Raw genomic sequence first — 22,675 nt, 5'->3', positions numbered from 1 at the left:
AGATTGGGGTGGAGATTTTTGAAGAAAGGGGGAAAATGAGGAGCTCAGTTTTGGAGAGATTTAGCTTGAGGTAGTGAGAGGATATCCAGGAAGAGATGTGAACAAGACAGTTAGTGACACGGGTTAGCAAGGAAGGAGATAGGTCTGGTGCAGAGAAGTAGATTTTGGTGTCGTTGGCATACAAATGATATTGGAAACCGTGGGACTTTATTAGGGAACCTAGTGATGACGTGTAGATTGAGAAGAGAAGGGGACCGAGGACAGAGCCTTGCGATACTCCGACAGAAAGTGGTGACAGGGCAGAGGAGGCCCCAGAGAAGGCTACACTAAAGGTATGGTTCGACAGGTAGGAAGAGAGCCACGAAAGGGCTGTGTCACAGATGTCGAAGGATTGGAGGGTTTGGAGCAAAAGAGGGTGGTCAACAGTGTCAAAGGCTGTGGAAAGATCAAGGAGGATAAGCAGAGAGAAGTGGCCTTTTGATTTTGTTGTAAGTAGGTCGTTGGTAACCTTAACAATAGCTGTCTCTGTGGAGTGATGGGGATGAAATCCAGATTAACGTAAGGAAATGGGATAGGCATGCATATACTATTTTTTCGAGAAGCTTTGAGGCAAGGTGATAAAAACTAATTTGGAAAGTTGTTTAAAATTACATGTCCTATTTGAAACATGAAAGTTTTTTTTGGACTTGACTTTCCCTTTAAGAATTTTCTAAATGGAGTTTCACATTTTATTCAAAATTATTTATTTTGTGTATTGAGAAACTCCATTTGTAAATAAGAGCAAAACTGATTGTGCAAAAAATAAATAAATATATATATATTTAATTGCCTTTAGGGGGTGCTCTTGTTTCCAACTCCTAAGACCATCTGAAATATTTATTTTACAGTAAATTACAAGTTTAATGTGGTAACGCACAGACACACCTCTAACAATCAACTGTTATAAATAACTAAAAAAAATGGAACTTCCAAAACAAAAAGGGGGCATTTTCATAAGACTTAATAAATTATACTTCCTTTAAGGCGATGGGAACAAGAATGTGTGCCTTTCACAAATCTGAGAAAGGTCGTTAAACCTTAAATGACAACTAATTACAGTTAGCTACAACAGAGAAATGTAAAAGAGGAACAACTATTTATAATAAACAACTGCTTGAATTATTTAGGAGTAGAATATGTTGTTTGATAATACTGTAACTAAAAACTGTTGTAACTACTCTTTATTTATTTTAATAATAAATAAGTGCTTATTTATTTTAAAGGTAACATTTTCATACCTTAATTGAGCATACACTTTTATATTTGAGCTTTTAAAGGGATATACTGGAGTAATAATAAAAAATGTATGTGCTAGAGCAATTTATCATTGCTCTATTGCTTAAACAAAATAATGTGAAGGGGGTAAGTTCATAAATAGAGCTCCAGATTGCCAATGCACTACTGGCCCAGAGATGTGGACATTAAGCCGATCTTGTATCATGCTGCCAATCATTGTCCATGTTCAGCTCATGACCATTACTGCTTTCCTTATCTAGAGCTAATTTTTCGCAGGTGTTAACCACTGTGTGGGGATTAAAAACATCAAGTAATGAAACAATAATAAAATGACGAACCTTTTTAAAACATGTTGTTGATCTTTTATGTCCCTTTAAAGGGAAACTAAAGTAAAAATTAAACAATCATGATTCAGATAGAGCATGCAGTTTTAAGAGACTTTCCAATTTACTTCCATTATTAAATTATGCAGTCTTTTTATATACACACTTTCTGATGCAACAGCTACTACTGAGCATGTGCAAGAGTTCATAGTGTAAACATATGAGTCTGTGATTGGCTAATGGCTATCACATGACACAGGGGGAAGGCAAATTTAATAAATGTTAAAATTTGTCAGAAAGAAATGTACTGCTCATTTAAAATTCAGAGTAAGGCTATTGCATTTTCTTTTTGCTATTCATTTGTTGGTTACACAATTCTACGTATTTAATGGTCCTTTGAGTTTCTAAGGATCATCAATGTTTTTCGTATATCTTTGTGAAATAAGAAGTTGGTATAAAAATAAATGGGATATAGCCCAATCCAAAGTTCAGTATACAAAAGTCTAGAAGAAATGTTGAATATAAATAATAGCTACCCTTAAAGGGACATAAGATCCTAACTTTTTTCTCCCCTTTAATTTGTTATTTTAATTGGGAACTCCAATGCTGAGCAGGACTTTACCTATGTGTTTAACCTCATTGTGGGTATTAACAAGAGTAAACTATGGTTAGTAATGAAATCATTACCCTCTCTAATGAACTAAAGCATGCCATTTTTATAACAGAAAGGATATTCACATCACTAGTTACAATGTTATAGTTATATACATATATATATATACTGTATGTATATATATATATATATATATATATATATATATATATATATATATATATATATATATATATATAATATATACAGTATATGTGTGTGTGTGTATATATATATATATATATATATATATATATATTGCAATATTACAAAAGTTTTATGTTTATGAATTAAACTTTATGCATTCATAAAATGAGGCTAAAAAACAATACCTGTAATAAAACAATTAGATCACTGCTCTTTAAAGCAAATTGAAATGATTTTGTAAATCTAGAGGACAGTGCTATATCAAATACTATTTATATTTTATGTTACGTGCAAGCTAACAACCTTGACAATGATGTAACCATAAAATTAAAAAATCTCATAGATAAAAGTCGCAAAACTGGTTTCATGTAATCCAGTTAAGATCAAATATTTTTTTTTTACTTTTGCTCACTTTCCTGGTGGTGTTTTCTTTTAACAACAACCAGCAAATTAAAAGCAGCCATAACCCAGGATTTAAGGCTTGTTTATTTGTACTTTCTCATTTGTTTACATAAAAATTGAAGACAAATTAAAATTAGAAAATGTTCTCTTCCACACAAAGCATTTCTGAAAGCCTGGCTGAACCTTGCAATGTTTTTAAAGCCATTAACAGATTTGCTTGGGTCTTGATTTAATCTAAATTAATGCATAAATGTAACAAAGCTGAGCAGGGCACATTTATTTCACTTCTATTTCAAGCAGGCTTTTTCAAGACAAACCTTATAATCATCTACAGTTATTCCAAGTTTACCATGGCTGCAAGAGTTCTGCAGCAATCACTGCCAATTAGGTATGTAAATTGTTATGTAAAACACACAGGGGTGACATTCTTCATAAAAATAACACATGGTTTCAATGCAAAAAAAATATCTGGAACATATTTCAAATGATGCAAAAGGTCAAAGGGACTTTGGTTTGTGCAACAAAAACGCTGCTTTGGTTGCCATTAAATTGTAAGTCATAAATATTTTCTTTGATCGGTCAATCATAGAAAAAGTCATTGACTTATCATTGAAACAGCTTTAATTGCAAAAAGCCCACAGGACAGACAAACCAATGATAAACATCCGGACCAAATTTATTCACAGTTAAAATTAGATTAGCTTTTTGTAAAGATCATTTTAGACATCTGATTCATAAAAAACTGTCTTATAATATCTGAATTATAATTGTTAATGGCCTATTACAACCAGCGACAGCAAAGTGCATGTGTTGATGATGCAGGATAGGCACAGATAAACAAAGATAGATTTATACATCTAAAGCGAAAAAGTGAGACACAATACCATAGAGAAATATGAAGGCAAGCAGATACATAATAAAATATATAAATATACAGAAAGAAAAAAGAAACAAGACCGATAGATAGATAGATAGATAGATAGATAGATAGATAGATAGATAGATAGATAGATAGATAGATAGATAGATTGATAGATGATAGATGGATAGATAGATCTGCTATATGATTCAATAATTTGTTTAGTGCATTTATACATTTAAAGGGATACTAAACCCAAATTTTTTCTTTCATGATTCAGATACAGCATGCAATTTTAAGCAACTTTCTAATTTACTCCTATTATCAATTTTTCTTCATTCTCTTGCTATCTTTATTTGAAAAAGCAGGAATGTTAGGTTATGAGCCGGCCCATTTTTGGTTCAGAACCTGGGTAGCACTTGCTGATTGGTTTGCTACATTTAGTCACCAATCAGCAGGGGCTACCCATGTGCTGAACCAAAAATGGGCCGGCTACTATGCTTACATTCCTGCTTTTTCAAATAAAGATAGCAAGAGAACGAATACAAATTTACAATAGGTGTAAATTAGAAAGTAGCTTAAAATTGCATGCTCTATCTGACTCATGAAAGGAAAAAAATTGGGTTAAGTGTCCCTTTAATTGTAAGTCTAAGGATGTTTTTTTTTTTTACTAATAGCAAATATAAGAAAAAAAAGACGAAAATAAAAAACAAAATAAAAACAAGCATATTGCTTTTCTCATGTGCTAAAATAACTATTAGAGATAAAAGAACCAGATACAATATAACAAATATTTTGACTAGGAAATCATGTATACAGATTAAATGTTAAAAAGGAAATCAAATCCTCAACTTACTCTGCTTAAATCCTAAATATGGTATCCTCTCTATGGGTGTTCTCCGTTGTTTCATATATTTATATAGTGCTACTAAAAAGACTTGCTCCTCTGCTTTGCTTTCATCTGCTTTGCAAATATCTCCTGCCCCGCTCTTTGTTTTTTCTTCAGTTGATGTTTTCTTGCAGATGCTGTTAATTGTCTTTGATTTTGGTAAAGTTGTCTTCACTTCACATTTTACCTAAAAAAATAAATAAAAAAAAATAGAGCATGTAAGACTAAAACTGATCAACCATAACATTTTATGGTGTAATTATTTCGTTTTTACAGCATGTATGAAGTTTGCAGATGTTTTGGGTACTAAAATCAGTTTATGTTTTAGTGCCAGCTTAATTTTTAAACATAATACCGTTTACAAGCTAAATTTGCAGCAGTGTATAAACAACAGACTTGCCAAGGGATATCTCAATGATGTACTAGTAAAAAATATACAATGCAAAATAAATATGAATCCCTTTTATTAGCTGTACAATTTCCTCTGCTTTGCGTAGTAAATTATGTGCAGAATTATGTAACATAAGGATGGCCTTCTGTTTTAATTTTTTCTTCTAAATACTTACTTTGACGCATAAAACTATACTTACCTTGTGTGTGAATCTGTCCTTTTCTGACCAGCAGTTTTTTTTTTAAAGGGACAGTCTACACCATAATTTTTATTGTTTAAAAAAAATAGATAATCCCTTTATTACCCATTCCCCAGTTCTGCTTAACCAACATGGTTATATTAATATACTTTTTAGCTCTGTGATTACCTTGTATCTAAGCCTCTGCAAACTGCCTCCTTATTTCAGTTCTTTTGACAGACATCCATTTTAGCCAATCAGAGCTAGCTCACCTGAACTCCACGTGCGTGAGCACAGTGTTATCTATATGAACTAACACCCTCTAGTGGTGAAAAACTGTCAAAATGCCCTGAAAGAAGAGGTGGTCATCAAGAGCTTAGAAATTATCATATGAACCTCCTAGGTTTAGCTTTTAACTAAGAATACCAATAGAACAACGCAAAATTGGTGATAAAAGTAAATTGGAAAACTGTTTAAAATTATATTCTATGAAAATGTATTTTGGTTTAGACTGTCCCTTTAACTAGCGCGTCACGGGCTCACTGTCTAATCACAGACTGATCACGCTAAAACTACATGTAGCACACTCCCGCACTAGGTAAAGCTGTTGGCTGTGTTACCTAGCCGGGGAGGGCGCTACATGTAGTTGAAGGCCCCGATCTGGCTTACTGTGATTAGACAGTGAGCCCGTGGCGCAATAGTTGAAAAAAATGCAGCGCAGAAGAGGATGGCTTTGTACAAAAGGTAAGTATAGTTTTACGAGGCAAATTAGGTATTTGGAAAAAAATTAAAACTGAAGAGTTAAGTAACATGTTAAGCAACATTTAATGTTCCTTTAACTAGTGAAAGCACATTTAAATGTTGAAATAGACTTATTTATTTATAAATCCATACAAATAATATTCAAATCTCAATTTAATGATTTTTTTTTTTCAATAAACATTAAATATCCATATGCTACATTCAATATAGCAAAATGTAATATTTGTTTTAACAAAAGTTAAATTTATTAAGTTACTAAAACATATGACTGGTAGGATTTAATTGGAATATAAAAAATGGCCATTCACCTATTTTCTATTCACAAGAAAATTATAAAAACCCAATATAAGTATGAACATACTAAACATATTAAGTTATATATATTACTCTGCTAAGGTTAGCACAATATAGTTAACACCTTAATGAATAACTGTTGGGTAAAAAAAAATTAAATTTAGAGGATTGCCTGGTATTTTTGGGCTGGACTGACCTTACTAGGCGGGATCAGACTGATATACTACAGGACAGTTCTCCATTGTGAAAAGCATAATTGGGCTAAAAGAGGCAGCTCCTAGGTGGTTGCTCCTAGGTGGTAACTTGTTATAGAACAAGCTACTTGTTTGTTCCTGGTAGATAGCTTCTCTTTTTGTATGCATTTGTATTATGACTCTGAGAAGTCTCCCTAAGGGTGATAGCGAAACCAGACATACATTTCTTGCCCAATGTGTTTAGAGGGTTATGGCTGCACCTCACTGATGCGGCCAGGTTGCCATGTTCCTTGTTCAGAGGAGGATCGCCTGGTATTTTGGGACTGGACTGACCTTACTACACAAGATCAGACTGATATACTTCAATAAAGTTCTCCTCTGGGAAGAGCTCAATTGGGCTAAAAGAGGCTGCTTCTAGGTGGTAGCTCGCCATAGAACAAGTTACTGAGCTATTGTTCATTTCTGGTAGAGCACTTCTCTTTCTGTATGCATATGTATTATGATCCCGGGGAAGTCTCCTTAAGGGTGATGGGGGAAACCAGACATGGACTCGTTGCCCAATGTGCTTAGAGGCTTATAGATGCACCTCACTGATGAGGCCAGGTTGCCATGTTCCTTGTTCAAAGGAGGATTTACTGGTATTTTGAGACTGGACTGATCTTACTAGGTGGGATCAGACTGATATAGTTCAGGAAAGTTCTCTTCTGTGAAAAGCACAATTGGGCTAAACGAAATTGCTTCTAGGTGGTAATTCGCCATAGAACAAGCTACTGAGCTGTTGTTCGCTCCTGGTAGAGCGCTTCTTTTTCTATATATAATATTTTTTTAAAAAGGCACATATCTTTAAATTGATAAACCAATGCAGTTAATTTACATGTTGACAAAAAAGGAAACAAAAATGACAAATATACATAATGGTGGGACATTCAAATGTGCTAAAATGTAACAATTTTATACCATGCTATTTAATATAATGCTTATGTTGCTATTTTAACCATAGCTTTAATGAATCACAGGTTAGAATTCATGAGTTAAACAAACCAATCATAGAAAGCTTGCTTCACCCTTTAGGGCTCATCAGTATGATGCTGTTTGTTTTGACTGGAATCATGAATCTAAAGATATGGCAACTTGCCAAGTGATTAATTTGCATTAAATGGATAGGGAAGTCAAAATTAAACATGCACTATGCAGATAGTGTAAACAAAATACCAGTTTTCTTCTATTATAAAATGTCTCAGTTTTCTTTGCTGAAAATTAGCTCCAATCAATAAACTAGACTCAGATGCATGCACTGTGTCTTGAGCACTATATGTGCCTACTATAGTATGCTCTCATGGAAATAATTGCATTGCTCCCCCCCTACATGTCAGACCTTGTCTCCAGATACTCTTCCTCTCAACCGCTTATGATCTCCTACTCTCCTCCTCTCTTGTTACCTCCTCACATTCCCGTTTACAAGATTTCTCCAGACTGGCTCCAATCCTATGGAACTCTCTGCCTCGCTCCACAAGACTCTCCCCTAGTTTTAAAAGCTTCAAGTGCTCCCTTAAGACTCTTCTATGCAGGGACATACATACAACCTACACTAACTTTCCTATCTCCACTGCTATCCCCTTAAACCCCATAGCATGTAAGCCTATAAGCCCAGCTGTTTGTAGTCCACCTTCTACACTACACTACAACTCTTGAGAGGACCCTCTACCCATGATCCCTGTAATTGTTTTTAAATACCACCTATATTCATAGCGCTGCGGAACCTGCTAGCGCTTTACAAATACCTGCTAATAATAATAATAAAATAATCTAAGTTTTAACAAGGATACCAAGGGAGATAATTAAATATGATAAAAGAAGTTAATTAGAAAGCTACTTTTTTAAATTTTTTATCAGAATGAAAATTTAGTTTTGGCTTTTAATGTGAACAAAATAATAAGAGATATCCTCCATTACATAAAGTATTGCATATCGTTGTGGCGCTTTGTGTAATGGAAGGTTTCTTTAATTCCTGCTAATGTGAATAATGTCATATATTGATAAAACAACAAAAGAGCAAGAGATTATTTGGATAGCTTGATAGTAATGTGCTAACAAATAAAATGATTTTAGCATATTATGCTTATATAATTTCCATGTTGCCACACTGACTTCAAAACTTTCTGGTAGCCATATACAGTATATTAAATAGATTATGCAATTAGGCACCACCTATTGTCTAGCCGATGAGCAACTGTTAAACAGCACTTTAAAGTACGTTAAAGTACTTGAAAAGAGTACTGTGCATAGGAACACTTCATTTTTTCAGGACCTCATATAAACATTGTACTATGTGCCACAGAGCAACAGAATATATAGATAGTTAAAAATATCTAATAGTGGGTTATTCGCCATAAATCAATATATAAATACAAGTGTATGACTCCTGAGAGTATGGTTGACTCCTAAATTTTAAACTAATTTGTTGACCCCTGATATATATTTTTATCTTATACAAATATAATAATGTATACACTTTGGTGTGTATTGGGTTGAAACAGATCTGAGCACTGATATACTCTAACAGGAACTGAGAAAGTGGCTCTATTTTTTACTGAGCCTAAATCATACCTTTACATTTCTTTGAGATCATTAAATGTGAACACAGCAATTTTGTAAATGTTATGATTCCACTGTTTGTTTTTTTTAAATACTACCTTACATTGCTATTTATATGCGAGTGTCTGTATGTACCAGCCTATGGGAGCCCAATGGTACTCCAATAAATAGATTTCCAGCCTCCAAGAAACAGTTAAAAGACCTTTATTTTCTTTTTACAGGGTCCATAAAGTAAATCAACAATGTTTCAAACCACACACTGGTTCTTAGACATGACTATGAACCAGTGTGTGGTTTGAAACGTTGTTGATTTACTTTATGGAGACATGACTAAGAACCAGTGTGTGGTTTGAAACGTTGTTGATTTACTTTATGGACCCTGTAAAAAGAAAATAAAGGTCTTTTAACTGTTTCTTGGAGGCTGGAAATCTATTTATTGGAACATTACATTGGGACTTGGCTGTTCCTTTTCTGTGCCTCAGGACATGATACAAAGGTGCTGTCTTCCATACCAATATTAGCCCAATGGTACTACCTGCTGCAACCAAATGCTTCACTTATCTGATAATATCAATTGATGTGAATTGAAGTAAGTAGATTCCCCTAAGGGGGTTCTCTTTTTAGATAAGTGGCAATACTTTATCTATCTTTTTAAACTTTAAGTTAAATGGTTGGTACACAGCTGATAAAGGGGCAATTAGGTTGTTTGCCTGCAAATGTAAAAATGATTTATACCCCAGCAGTCCCTTTAATGAAAACACACTTTCTCAAGCTCACCGGTTTGAATGTGCAATGTTTACTGAGTAAACGTTCCCTCCACATTATGCTGACCACATCTCCCATCCAGCTATCTCTTACACCATGTCAACCATAATTGAGTGACCTATAACCCTTATTAATCACAAATAATGGCCTAGATTTCTTGCAGAAATAAAAATTCCACAACTCAATAATTACAGATTTCATAAACATTTGTACCCATATATAGGGGGCGATTTATCAAGCTTAGATGGACAGGGGTGCACATACGTGCCCCTGTCTGCCGCAGCTAGCCTCTGGCAGGCTGAATTCCCTGCCCCCTGCCCGCGCGCAGGCAGGAGCTGTCAATCTCCCAGGTCGGACTATAACGGGGAGATTGAAATTCGACACTTTAGAGAAAGGTTAGGAAAGCAGTGGTCTGATGACCGCTGCTAGTTAAATATGGCGTGCAGGTTCTCTTGTGAGAACCTGCAGTCGTATGGTGTTGACAGACTTGCGAAGCCTTTGATAAATCGACCCCATAATCAATGGAGAAAAATCTACCTAACCATTCACCTCTTGTCACATAGAAGAAGTTCCACTGAAAAATAAACCGGCATCACAAAAATGCTTTAAAAATCTTACAAAACAAACAAAAAACGTGTGGCAATGTTTGAATTTAGGCTAATAAATAGCTTTAATTTTAAGAAACAGAATTTACAATTAATTCACACCAGTATATAGCATGATAGTATTTTGGCACACAAACGCTGAAAATGTTTAAAGAACAGAGATAAGGAATTTATTGCCTTTAAGGAGGATTCAGCCTTCGATGTTAAACAGAAAAGCATGCATTTGGAATACCCTACATTAAACTCCTCCAAAGTCTGTATATTCCATAAATAAGTACATTTTACAATAAAATAATATGCTAACCATTTCTCCTCATCAGTCACTTCAAAATTCTCAGTTTTACTGTTCATGAGAAAATCGTTAGGAGATCTAAAAAGTTGATCATTCCTTTATAAATGTGTCCTTATGTATAAAAGCTCCATGTTGAAACTGTTTTCTTTTTCTCAAACAACTGTATTATTGATACAAATATTTATTTTTATTTAATTTAAAGGGACAGTATACTATAAAATAGTTTTTCCCTTAATGTGTTTCCAATTACTTTTTTTTACCAGCTGCAGAGTATAAAATGTATGAGATTTTCCTTTTTAAGCCTTATTTGTGTATATGAATTAGCTGATTTTGTGTTTTGAAGCCACAACCTAATAAAATGGGCTGAGCTTGTAGGTATAATCAGATCTCATTACTTTATCACATTGTGTACATATACCTGCTTCTTTATCTTATATCTATACATAAACAAATCACCAATACTTGTAGAGAACAAAGGAAAATTTAACATTTTATTACCTTATCCCTTCTATAACCCACTGGGAGTGTAATTTCTTCTGCTGGCTGTGTTTACACAGGTTGGTCTTGAGGCCAAAAACTTTCAGGATGGGTGGGGATAACACAGGCTAAATAATCTATTTCAAATGCCCATTATAAGGGTAATGGAAATACTTGTAAACAATATAATACACTCCAGATGGTAAATTGGATCATTGTAAACAAATTAAAGGGCAGACATTTGTTGAGTAAACTTGCCCTTTAAGCTTCACCTCTCTACTTTAGCTTTCTTCATATTGGGGAAAAAAATGTTACACAGATAATACAATTAATAAAAAAAGATAGTCACTGGTAAGCCCATATCAAGCAACATCATTTTTTCTCTCTCTCTCTCTTTTTTTTTTTTTTACTTGGTTATTTCCAGACCCAAAACATGTGTCTATAAACAGAAGGAATTAAATTGTTATACTCTGTGTTGTAACCCTGGTTAAGTTTTCTCAACAAGGATAAAAGGCAAATGGGGATTAAGTGAATTTACTCATGCATTCCTGGTAGAAACAAAATCTTGGTTAATTATTTAAGCTTTGTCTCAAGATTAAGTTAAAGACCAACCAGTTTGCCTAATCACCATCTACAAGCTTCACACTAAAGACATTTTGAAATATATATTAAAGCATAAGTAGATACATTCCCGGAACTCTACTGTTGATCAAAACCTCACATGTTCAGCACCACCTGTCACTTATTTTGTAAATATATTGATGGTAGTTTTTAGGGCGTATAGAGTAGAACGGGAAGCCTAACAACTTGTTTAATGTTCAGAATGAAATGCAATAAGTTACAAAATGAACTGCATTAGAATTAGTGATAACTGTTGGCAGTATCTTTATGACCGATATGATTTTTAAGAGTTTATTACACACAGCAAACCATATATTATATATATTTAATTATCAGTCACATATGAAACATAAAATATTTGCAAAACTGCACTTGCAGATATATTGAAATGTCCACTAGTTCCAGATGAGTAAGAAATTAAAGTGAATGAGTAAAAACTTGGCTTTTCCCCCCCCTATCTTTAACATTAAGTGAACTTGTAACCTTTTCCCTCTGGACTAGTAACTTTACTGCCCTGACTAGTAAATCATAGTTATATTTTTCCATATATATATGCACATATCTATAAAAGCAGTTTATTCCAAGAAGCCGAATTATCAATGTGCGGGCGGACATGATCCGCTGCAGCGGATCATGTCAGCCGAACATCAATAAATGCCAACAGCATACGCTGTCAGCATTTATCATTGCACAAGCATTTCACTAGAAATGCTTGTGCAATGCCGCCCCCTGCACATTCGCGGGTGTCAATCAACCCGATCGTATGCGATCGGGCAGATTGCTGTCCATTGCCTCAGAGGTAGCGGTCTTTAGATATCTAAATAAATATATATATATTCAACCAGTTTATTGTAATAGTGCTGATCATGTCTAGGGAGATATATCTCTCTATATATATATATTTTATCTATCATCTATCGAGAGAGAGAGATATTACTCAAACATTTATATATTTGTGTCTTTAACTGATGGTTCAAACTGCAGTAAATTATTCACTCTGTTAAACAACATCCCATGATTAACCTTTAAAATATTTGTTCTGAAGTACATGTTTAACAGCAAGGCGGTCTTGTCTTGTTTATTTTCTTCCTGGGAGATCATTCCAGCAAGTTATGTCATAAGAAGCAAACTATAACACTACATGACATGATGAAAGTAACAACACTGTCCTAGTTTTCTGCTCGAGTCTTTAAACAAAATCACTCCAGTGTCAAACTAACACTGCATTTGTTTTAAAAAAAAAAAAAAAAAATAATCATTTTCCCTTTACTAAAAATAGCAACCCTCATTTGAAAAATAGGAACAATAAACAGTCAGGAGGCGGAAGAAAGAAATTGAGTCACTAAAAGATTACCTTGGCAACAGCTTTGCCATCACAAATATTAGATGGATCTTTCACTCCATTTACAGAATCTCTTCTCTGTAGACACAGTTTCTTTTTACGTGGTCTTCCTTTAAGATTTGGAGCTGAAAAGAAAAATAAATAAATGAAATGCTACCAAGATTCTAATTAATGTTTATATTATCGTATAGTTTCATACATTTTAGTTAATAACACTCCTACAAATGTAATTCCAAAAGAGTTTGTGTTTGTTTCTCCTGCCTCTCTCAAAAACTTGCCAGCATAGAGAATCACTTAAAGTGAATGTAAACTCAGCCTTCGTTCTAAACAGCAGTCTATCAAATATAAAAAAATCAAATTTAAATTTTCTAAATGTATACCTTTATTTTCATAAATTTATATAAATTTGCGGCTAAACCGTCCTCCGTCCGGCATTCGTGCTCTTTTGCTCATCTTTTTGATTGATTTCTTAATAGCCAATAACGGCTCTAACCACGGGGGGACCCACCCTCTTCTCATTACGTAATATGCGTTCGTCTTTGGTGCCGAGCTAATCTACTGTAAGCTCGTGCACATTTCGCGCATGCGCAATACTAATAAACACGGCTAGCGTTACATTCTTATACGGATTCCTTTCATTTCCTATACAGCGTAAACAAGAGTAACGCATGCGCAATGTAAAATAGACACGGGAGCGCGCAGTGCCTATACGTAAACAGTGGGTGGGACCGCTGTTTACGTAATATGGATGAAAAGTAGGAAGCAGTGAGTGGGAGGAGCGGGTAAGCGAATGAGCGATATGCAATATTTAAAATAAAAAATAAAATACACATTTTATTAGAAATTTATTGCGGCGGTATGCTTAATCTCAGTAATGACTACAAAACTAGATTACACAAAACGGAAAAATTGACATTCACTTTAATATATATATATATAATTATATATATATATATATATAAAATTACATATATATATATATATATATATAGTAAATATATATGTACTGTATATGCTGATATACGTATATATTTGTGTTAATATGTGTATATATACACATAACACATAAAAATATATATTTACAATTTGCGCTCCACTTGTAATCTAGCCCTTAATATTTAAATGCTGATTTTTTTTATAAAGATTTTAAATTGCAATATACCTTCAAAACAGAAATTATTTAAAATGTGTACCACTCATAAACCATAAATAATCATAATAAACATATTTTATTAAGGTCAGCAATTTAAATTAAATATTAGGTTTCCATTTAAACACACAGTTCTCTTTTGGTCCCTTATGCTAGATAATTCAAAGCAAGAACAATTCATAACATACATGACTGCAAATACAAATTATGGTATAATCAGTTTGACTCACTATATTGAAATGTTCTGGTATGACTAAGTACTAGAAATACATTTGTTTCAACAGTTAACGTTTTTCATTTTCGGTTTAATTCTTAAAATAAGTAGTACTTCCTCTTTTAAAAATTAGCTCAAATATGATATCTTTATATATATATATAAAAAAAATTCTGTAAGACAAATGTTTTAGATATTTCATATCATTTAATTAACACCAGGCTTTGCATCACATACATACATTTATTTGTACATTAAATGGGCAGGGAGGTGCATTCATGGGACTTCTAGCTCAGTTTTGAGATATAATGCCTATATGTTTCATTATTTCAATGTAGTATGCGCATGTATAATTTTCACAGGGAAGTACAGGTTATATCAGCAAGACGATCCTCAATCAACATGTCATTTAAAATTAATTTTAAAATCTTATTTAATGTGGACTTCTATTGAATTTCGAAGGTACGTTGATATCTAATTCAGTTTGGAGATATAATACTTAAAATCCTCCTAACATCAAACCTCCCAAATGTCCCTATTTGAGAGGGACAGTCCCTGATTCTGAGCTCTTTCCTTCTGATACAGTCATTTGTCCCTATTTGCAGAATTTACCTTAGCCTTACCAATGGAACACCCAGACATGCCCACGAACTGCCCATTCACATCCACTGACCACCCAGACACACCCACAATCCCACCCACTAACCACCCATGATTCCACCCCTCCCAGCACAGCTCCACATACAAAATGGTGACGGCCCCAACAACCTCCTGAGTCCCTAATACCCAGCCACAAAAGTTGGGAGGTATGCAACATTTATTATTTTTTTTATTTCTATTATACTTTATTTATGAAGCGCCAACATATTCTGCAGCTCTGTGCATGGGTACAATTCATTTAAATAAAACAATGAAATAAAACTTGTAAGCAACAAGACAAAATTTTACAAACACATACAGGACAAATTGAGGTCCCTATTCCCGTGGGAACTTACAATCTAGAAGGGTAGGAGGTTGAGAAACAGGAGGTGAGGACTGCAAGATTGAGAAAGATGTTAAAGCAGAGTTAGATGAGGGAAATGTTAGCTAATTGAAGTTAATTTATTACTGAGTTGGGTGGTAGGCTTCTCTGAACAGAAAAGTCTTCAGGGAGCATTTAAAGGAAGAAAGATTAGGGCAAAGCCTGACAGCACAAGGGAGTGTTCCAGAGGGTAGGTGTTGCACAACAGAAGTCCTGCAGTCTAGCATGGGAAGAGGTGATAGTCAAAGATGTAAGGAGCAGGTCATTGTTGGATCTTAGTGGGCTTAGTATGGATAGGTATTAGGTACTCAGGAGGTTGAGTGGGGGGCATCACCATTGTGAGGGTGGCACTGTTGGAAGGGGCAGGTTCATGGGTGGATAGTGGGTGAGATCATGGGTGTGTCTTGTCTGTGGTCATATCTGGTTAGTTTGTGGATGTGTCTAGTCAATCTATGGCCAGGGTTAAGGGACATACTGCAACCTGGTACATATAGCTGTCACAGAGGAACAGTGATAAGAATTAGGAACTGTCCCTCTCAAACAGGGACACTTGGGAGACCTGCCTAAAAGTTGCATTATTTCAACTTAGTATGTCACATGTAAAAAATGGACATAACACGTGAAATGAACCAAAAATGGGACGGCTCCTAATTTGCAATTTCTGCGTTTCAAATAAAGATAATAAAAGAATGAAGAAAAATTGTTAATAGGAGTAAATTAGAAAGTTGCTTAAAATTGCACGCTCTATCTGATCCATGAAAGAAAAACATTTACGTTTCATAGCCCTTTAAAAAGCATTTAGAGATAGGTAAGAGGAATTAAAACTGCTTATAAAATCTCTGGAAGGTTAATTAAACCTACAATGTTTAAGCTTTGATTATGGTTTGATAGGCTATAGGTGACTATTGATTCTATCACATGAAACCAAAAATAATAATTATATACTTGCAGAGTGTATATAATATCATACAACAATTCTTGTGGTAACATGTGGTCCAATTATACTAAGCTTTGCACTTTTTTTTTTAAATTGTATTATTAGTTTAATTTTAGGGAGTCTACTTTTAAGGAACGAGAATCTCAACAAGGTCACACAATTATTCACTGATGAGCATAAAATATTTTTTTCCAGATTTTGCAGTTTAACAGGGTAATAAGGAGCTTAAGTGCCAAGTAGAAGTATGTGTGTGTGTGTGTGTGTGAATCAGATAAAAGAAGTATAGAGTCAAAAGTGCATGGTGCACAAACTCAGTGGAGCTTAGCAGTGCCTAGTTATATGGTTAGTTATATCTGTTGTGTCAATTTCCTTTTTTTACAGTTTAACTATAGTAAGAATTATTGGTTACTCTGCCTTATATTTGGTATAACTGGTTACTGATAATTATCATTATCATTGGTAGCCTCACTTTCTATGGTATAAGTGGTTGTTCTCCATTTTAAAAGGAATAATGTATTGTTTTCACCCACTTTAATGTATAATTAACTGCTCCCTTTTTTATGGTATTATCATCTGGATAAACTTTTCATGTTAAAGGGATATGAAACCCAACATTTTTCTTTCATGATTCGGATAAAGCATACAATTTTAAAAAAATCCCAATTTACTTCTATTTTTATCAATTTTGCTTCATTTTCTTGGTACACTTTATTGAAGGAGCAGCAATGTACTACTTGGAGATAGCTGAACACATCAACAATGACAAGAGGCATATGTATATGCAGCAACCAATCAGCAGCTAGCCCACAGCTCCTGAGCCGACCTAGGTATGTTTTTTGACAAATGATACCAAGAGAACAAAGCAAATTAAATAATATAAGTGAATTGGAAAGTTGTTTAAAATTGTATACTCTGAATCGTGAAAAAACATATTTTTGGTTTTGTGTCCTGTTAAGTTATTGCAAGGGCTGAAAGCAACAACTGGAATAAGAACAAAGACAGCAGAGGAAAGAAGAAGAAAAAAGCACACCAGGTGGAGAATTCATATATAAAAGGCATAGTAAGACAATCATGGGTATGGATTCAAGGGACGACTTCTATTATAATAAATACACTTTATATTTACATTGCCAAGCAGTAAGGGAAAACCTAGAGTGTGGCAAAGAGAGTGAACTTGATTTTGTTTGAAACATGTTATAGAGATGCAGATGATTTGACATATTTCTGTTCAACATGACTACTTTAAGGTCAGGGCTTGACAAACCCAGGAACCAGGGAGTCACTGGCTTTTAGAATTTTAACCCTAGCCCCTAACCTTTTGGCTTTATCTCCATATATCTATATACAAATACCACTGTTGTGGCTCCTAAAAGTAAGTCTGGCTACTAAATATTCTTGTTGGCTCCAAAATGTTAAACAGATTTTTTTTTGACCACTTTTTTTAAGACATATTTAATACTGGCTGAAACAGTGATACTACATTACAAAGAAATCCATATATACCACTTTCAGGTACCAAACAATTCCTGCACACAGCTTCATACATATATAAATAAAAATTGTTGCTGGTATAATAAAAGCAAAAAATAATCTTTATTTCATCATCTTTAAACAATAAAGTGCACACAAAATTGATCCAAACGTGTTTTGCATGCAAATACACAACTTTGTCAATGACTCGTGGATACTACTTCTTACCCACCAATCATTTGATAGCAGACAAAAAGAACAAAGTTGGTGGTTTACTATACATATATGTATTTTTTAATATTTATTTTTTGCATTCATACTTATTGGGGTGCATGCAGGGAGAAGAATATATTTTTTTCTATAAGAGTATTTATCAATCTGTGTAGTGCACAATCTTAACCTACTATGGTAACATTTTACTGTCTATGTGGACTCGAGTTCCCTCCTCCAAGATGGCTTCTGGCTATAATGTGCAAATGTGAAAAGTAGAAGAGATTACAACTACACTACATTTGGTCTTTTATAATATATAAAGGCTATCAAGAGCAAAGTTATCCAGTATATAAATATATCACAATATGATGACATCTCTTAACAAATATTGTATTATATACCAGAGAGAAAGAGGCCAAACTCACCAGAATATAGTATCCATTCAAATTAATGCTCAAGATTACATCATGAAAAAAATTACAGTGAAGATTTATATATATACTAAATATAATATATAACCACATGTTGTCAATACTGACACCTATCTTTGAGCTTTTACTCACTCAATTGGCAAATTCAACGGGCCTTTTGGTTCTTAGCTGCTGTCAAAATCTATGCTGCTACATTTCGCCATTAATAGGACATTTAATTTATAGCATATATCGGCAACTAAAAAGAACTGAAATCCAAAAATTTTCTTTCATGATTCAGATAGAGAATACAACTCCTATTCTTTAATTTGCATTATTCTCTTTGTTGAAGAATCAGCAATGCACTACTGGGAGCTAGCTGAACGCACTAGGTGAGCCAATAACATGAGGTATATAGATGCAGCCACCAATCAACAGCTCCAACAAAGAATACTATGACACCAAAACAAATTAGACAATGGATGTCAATTTGAAAGTGGTTCAATGAGATACGACAAAATAGTAATTTCACGCCCTTTATTAGTGCTTAATTAAAAATAAATTAGCACTATAATACCCTAAGCAAGCATTGCATATTGTCAACCTATATAAATATTTGACTTCAAATTAATTGTATTACCATCCATAAATAAATTCTGATGTAACCAATTAATGTATAGAATGTTGAAGGCTTAGGATATTTCTGCATACGTCAGTATGATAAGGAAACTCCAGAATGTCTGTAGGTATTGTAGCAAGCACAATTTTCAGAGATATTTTACAGCTAATTTAATTTTCTTAAATAAATATTTTAGGGAGAGTTTAAAGGGACACTGAACCCAAGTTTTTTCTTTCGTGATTCAGATAGAGCATGCAATTTTAAGCAACTTTCTAATTTACTCCTATTATCAAATTTTCATGGTTCTCTTGCAATCTTTATTTGAAAAAGAAGGCATCTAAGCTAAGGAGCCAGACAATTTTTGGTTCAGACCCTGGACAGCACTTGTTTAATGGTGGCTGACATTTAGCAACCAACCAGCAAGAACAACCCAGGTTGTTCACCAAAAATGGGCTGGCATCTAAACTTGCATTCTTGCTTTTCAAATAAAGATACCAAGAGAATAAAGAAAATTTGATAATAGGAGTAAATTAGAAAGTTGCTTAAATTTGCATGCTCTATCTGAATAAGAAAAGAAAAAAATGGGTTCAGTGTCCCTTTAAAACCCTTTGAGTACTAAGCTGGATTTAATATTTTTCAGATTTTTACTATTTTTAACAAAAAAAATGTTTTGACTTCCCCTCCAGATCTCCAAGACTCATACCATTGGAAAGGTTAGGCGATTACCTTTCCAATGGTGGGTCTTGGGGGTTTGTAGCTGCTCAGATCCCTGAGATACAGGTTTCTAAGCAGCATGCCCCCTTTCACTATACTTTGTATTGTAAATTTTAAATAAAGTTGCACGGTGACGTCATCAACGCAAGTAACGGGAAGCCCCGACGATGCCTGTCACTATGCAGGCCTGATTGCCAGGGTAGGTGCGGATGGGAGCCCCCAGATTGCCAAAACGTTAGTTGAGTGGAACACTCAAGTCAAAATTAAACTTTCAAGATTTAGATAGAGCCTGCAATGGTAAACAACTTTCCAATTTACTTCCATTAACAAAATGTGCCCAGTGTTTTTGTATTCATACTTTTTCAGTCATCCGCTCCTACTGAGCATGTGCAAGAATTCACAGAATATTCATATAAGCATTTGTGATTGGCTGATGGCTGTCACATGATACAGGGGGAGTGGAAATATACGTAACTTTGAAATTGGTCAGAAACAAAATCAACTACTCATTTGAAGTTCAGACTAAGATCTATTGCATTGTCTTTTTGTCATGCAGATGTTGATTATGCATATCCACTGTATTTACCGGTCTTTTAAATGTTGAGTTTAATGCCCCTTTAATGGTTTTGAAAGTACATTGTATTTAATAAAAAATTGCAAATATTAAAAAAATAATTATTCATATTTTTTTTTTACATAGTTCAATTGACATTATTATATATTCTTGATATGAAGATTAATACCATCAACCATTTAAAATATATATATATATATATATCTGTAAAATTTGTACAACTGTAATTGGATGATAGTGACAAGGAAAACACTTGAACTTCCTCTCTCTAAAAAAGTCTTTGATGTTTGCCAAATAATCAGAAAAAAAAAATGTTGCAAGTGAGCTAGCTCAGAAGTATGTCCATAAATGATTGACATAATTGCAACATGCTTTTGAATCAAAATACACTAATTAAATTCAAATTGTTTTATTGTGATTTAACACCCCTGAGATCAGAACTAAATTAAAATGACACAGACATCCGTTGGAAGGATTCTTGTTTATTTAGAATTTATAATAATGTTAATTTCTATATTCAGCCATCGTACAGCAGGCCCTGTACTCTACTACAAAATATTTATTGGCTATCTTAGCTATGTTATGTCTTATTGCCAGATGTTCACAACACATTAAGCAATAGCTTGAAAGATTAATTTATTTTTGTGCTAGGAAACATGAGTAATGCATTACTGTAAGAGCTATGTAACACAGTGCAGCTAATGTGGAAAAAATATTTTTTTTCCTTCTGTATAACTAAAATTATTATGGCATTGTGTTTAAAAATAATGGCTATCTGACATCAGACATATAAATTGCACTGAATAAAAACTTTTTTGTGGGCATCAAACAATAAAAATATTATTGCTTACATGTCTATACATTTCCCATAAAACTAAAAATAATATATAAGCTTCTATCTTCTTTGTGCACTTTCTGAAACACACCAGTTTATGCCAGTGTATTCTTGTTATCAATCAAAATAACTTATTTTAAAATCATTTCTTAAAATCCAAAACTTGTTTAAACCCCCCCCACAAAAAAAAAACCTTAACCAAAAATGTGCTTACTTAAAGTGACTTTAGTACTTTTAAATCCTCTATATAAATTCTTACATTAAACAGCATTAGAATTGAAATGAATTCCTATCACAATTAAATAATATCACATATTTCACCACATTATTTATTTCTAAAGTTACAATGACAAAATCACAAATTAATCATCAGCTGGTAAACAAGTGCCATTCTGATTTAAAGCACACTAAAATAGTTCCAAACTATTGTATTATTATTTTTTATTTCTTAAGATGCTGAACGTAAACTGTCAAAACTCAACCCACAGCAGATCTATTGTTTCCACAAATTGTTTTTCACTTTAAATTTGTCACACAGTTAACTGGCAAAACTCTTGACATGTTACATTTACATTTTAATCAGTCTGCAAATACTCTGCGATTTGGCACTAATTTAAAATGTTGCCTTTGGAAAGAAGAAGAATTTTTCCAGTGTCTGAATGAAAATTAAAAAATAAAATAAAAAAAACATTAAGAAAAGTGTCTTAAAACCTTTTTTCTTTCTTTCTAAACACAATTTACAAAATCCACAGTGGTAAATGTCTGATTTGTTTAAAGAGTGCCCTTTACAGACTTGGAACTATCAGACATTTAAAAAAAAGAAGCAAATTCAAGTTAAATCAAAAAAAGATAAAGAAGTTTTTACCCATTCCAGTCGACTAGCATCTGTCTCATTTACATCAGTTTTCATGAAAGCTACACTGCGGCCATTAAATCCCTGGAAGTCCTGTCTTGGTAGCGATGTGAGCTTAACACAAAATGAACACACTGAGTATCTGCTGTGTGCTTACAATTTCCCCCTCCCCCTAGCTACAGTACTCGTATAAACACAGATTACATTAGTGGCTAGGAGTGGGATGAGTTCTGACTTTTAGCTCACTGCCAGTTGGTGCTGCACTACACCAACTTTTCAAATGTGGGTTATGAATTGTGCCTTAATAGTTTTGCTGATTCTAACCTCTAGAGAATCCTCTGGACTTGGTACAGATTTCTGGAAATCAATCATCACACACTGAAGTGCAGCCAAGCTCCAATAAAACTAGATTTGAAAAGCTATTTTTTTTCCTTCATAAATATTTTTACTTTCCTGTGTGCGTGTGTTTATATATATATATATATATATATATATATATTATTATTATATATATATATATATATATATATATATATATAAATATAAACACACGCACACAGGAAAGTAAAAAATATATATGAAGGAAAAAAACGCGCACACAC

At 33.6% G+C, this 22,675-nt stretch overlaps 1 protein-coding gene across 2 annotated transcripts in view; it reads right to left on the bottom strand.

The window, feature by feature from the left end:
• The window catches only part of ARID5B (AT-rich interaction domain 5B), a 418,659-nt gene that overhangs the window by 79,424 nt on the left and 316,560 nt on the right, over positions 1-22,675 (bottom strand). The window contains exons 1-3 of one of the 2 annotated variants that reach the window (XM_053692260.1): positions 22,086-22,237; positions 13,076-13,188; positions 4,515-4,734 (exon numbers count right to left, since the gene is read on the bottom strand). In XM_053692260.1, coding sequence (XP_053548235.1) covers positions 4,515-4,734; positions 13,076-13,188; positions 22,086-22,089 — 337 coding nt within the window. In that variant the 5' untranslated portion in view covers positions 22,090-22,237. Of the gene's footprint in view, positions 1-4,514; positions 4,735-13,075; positions 13,189-22,085; positions 22,238-22,675 lie in introns of those variants that run through there. The other variant, XM_053692259.1, reaches the window with a different exon arrangement.

The sequence above is a fragment of the Bombina bombina genome, chromosome 9 (assembly GCF_027579735.1).
Source record: "Bombina bombina isolate aBomBom1 chromosome 9, aBomBom1.pri, whole genome shotgun sequence".
Classification (NCBI taxonomy): Eukaryota; Metazoa; Chordata; class Amphibia; order Anura; family Bombinatoridae; genus Bombina; species Bombina bombina.
The sequence above is the reverse complement of the archived record's forward strand: the minus strand, read 5'-3'. Positions and strand labels throughout refer to the sequence as shown.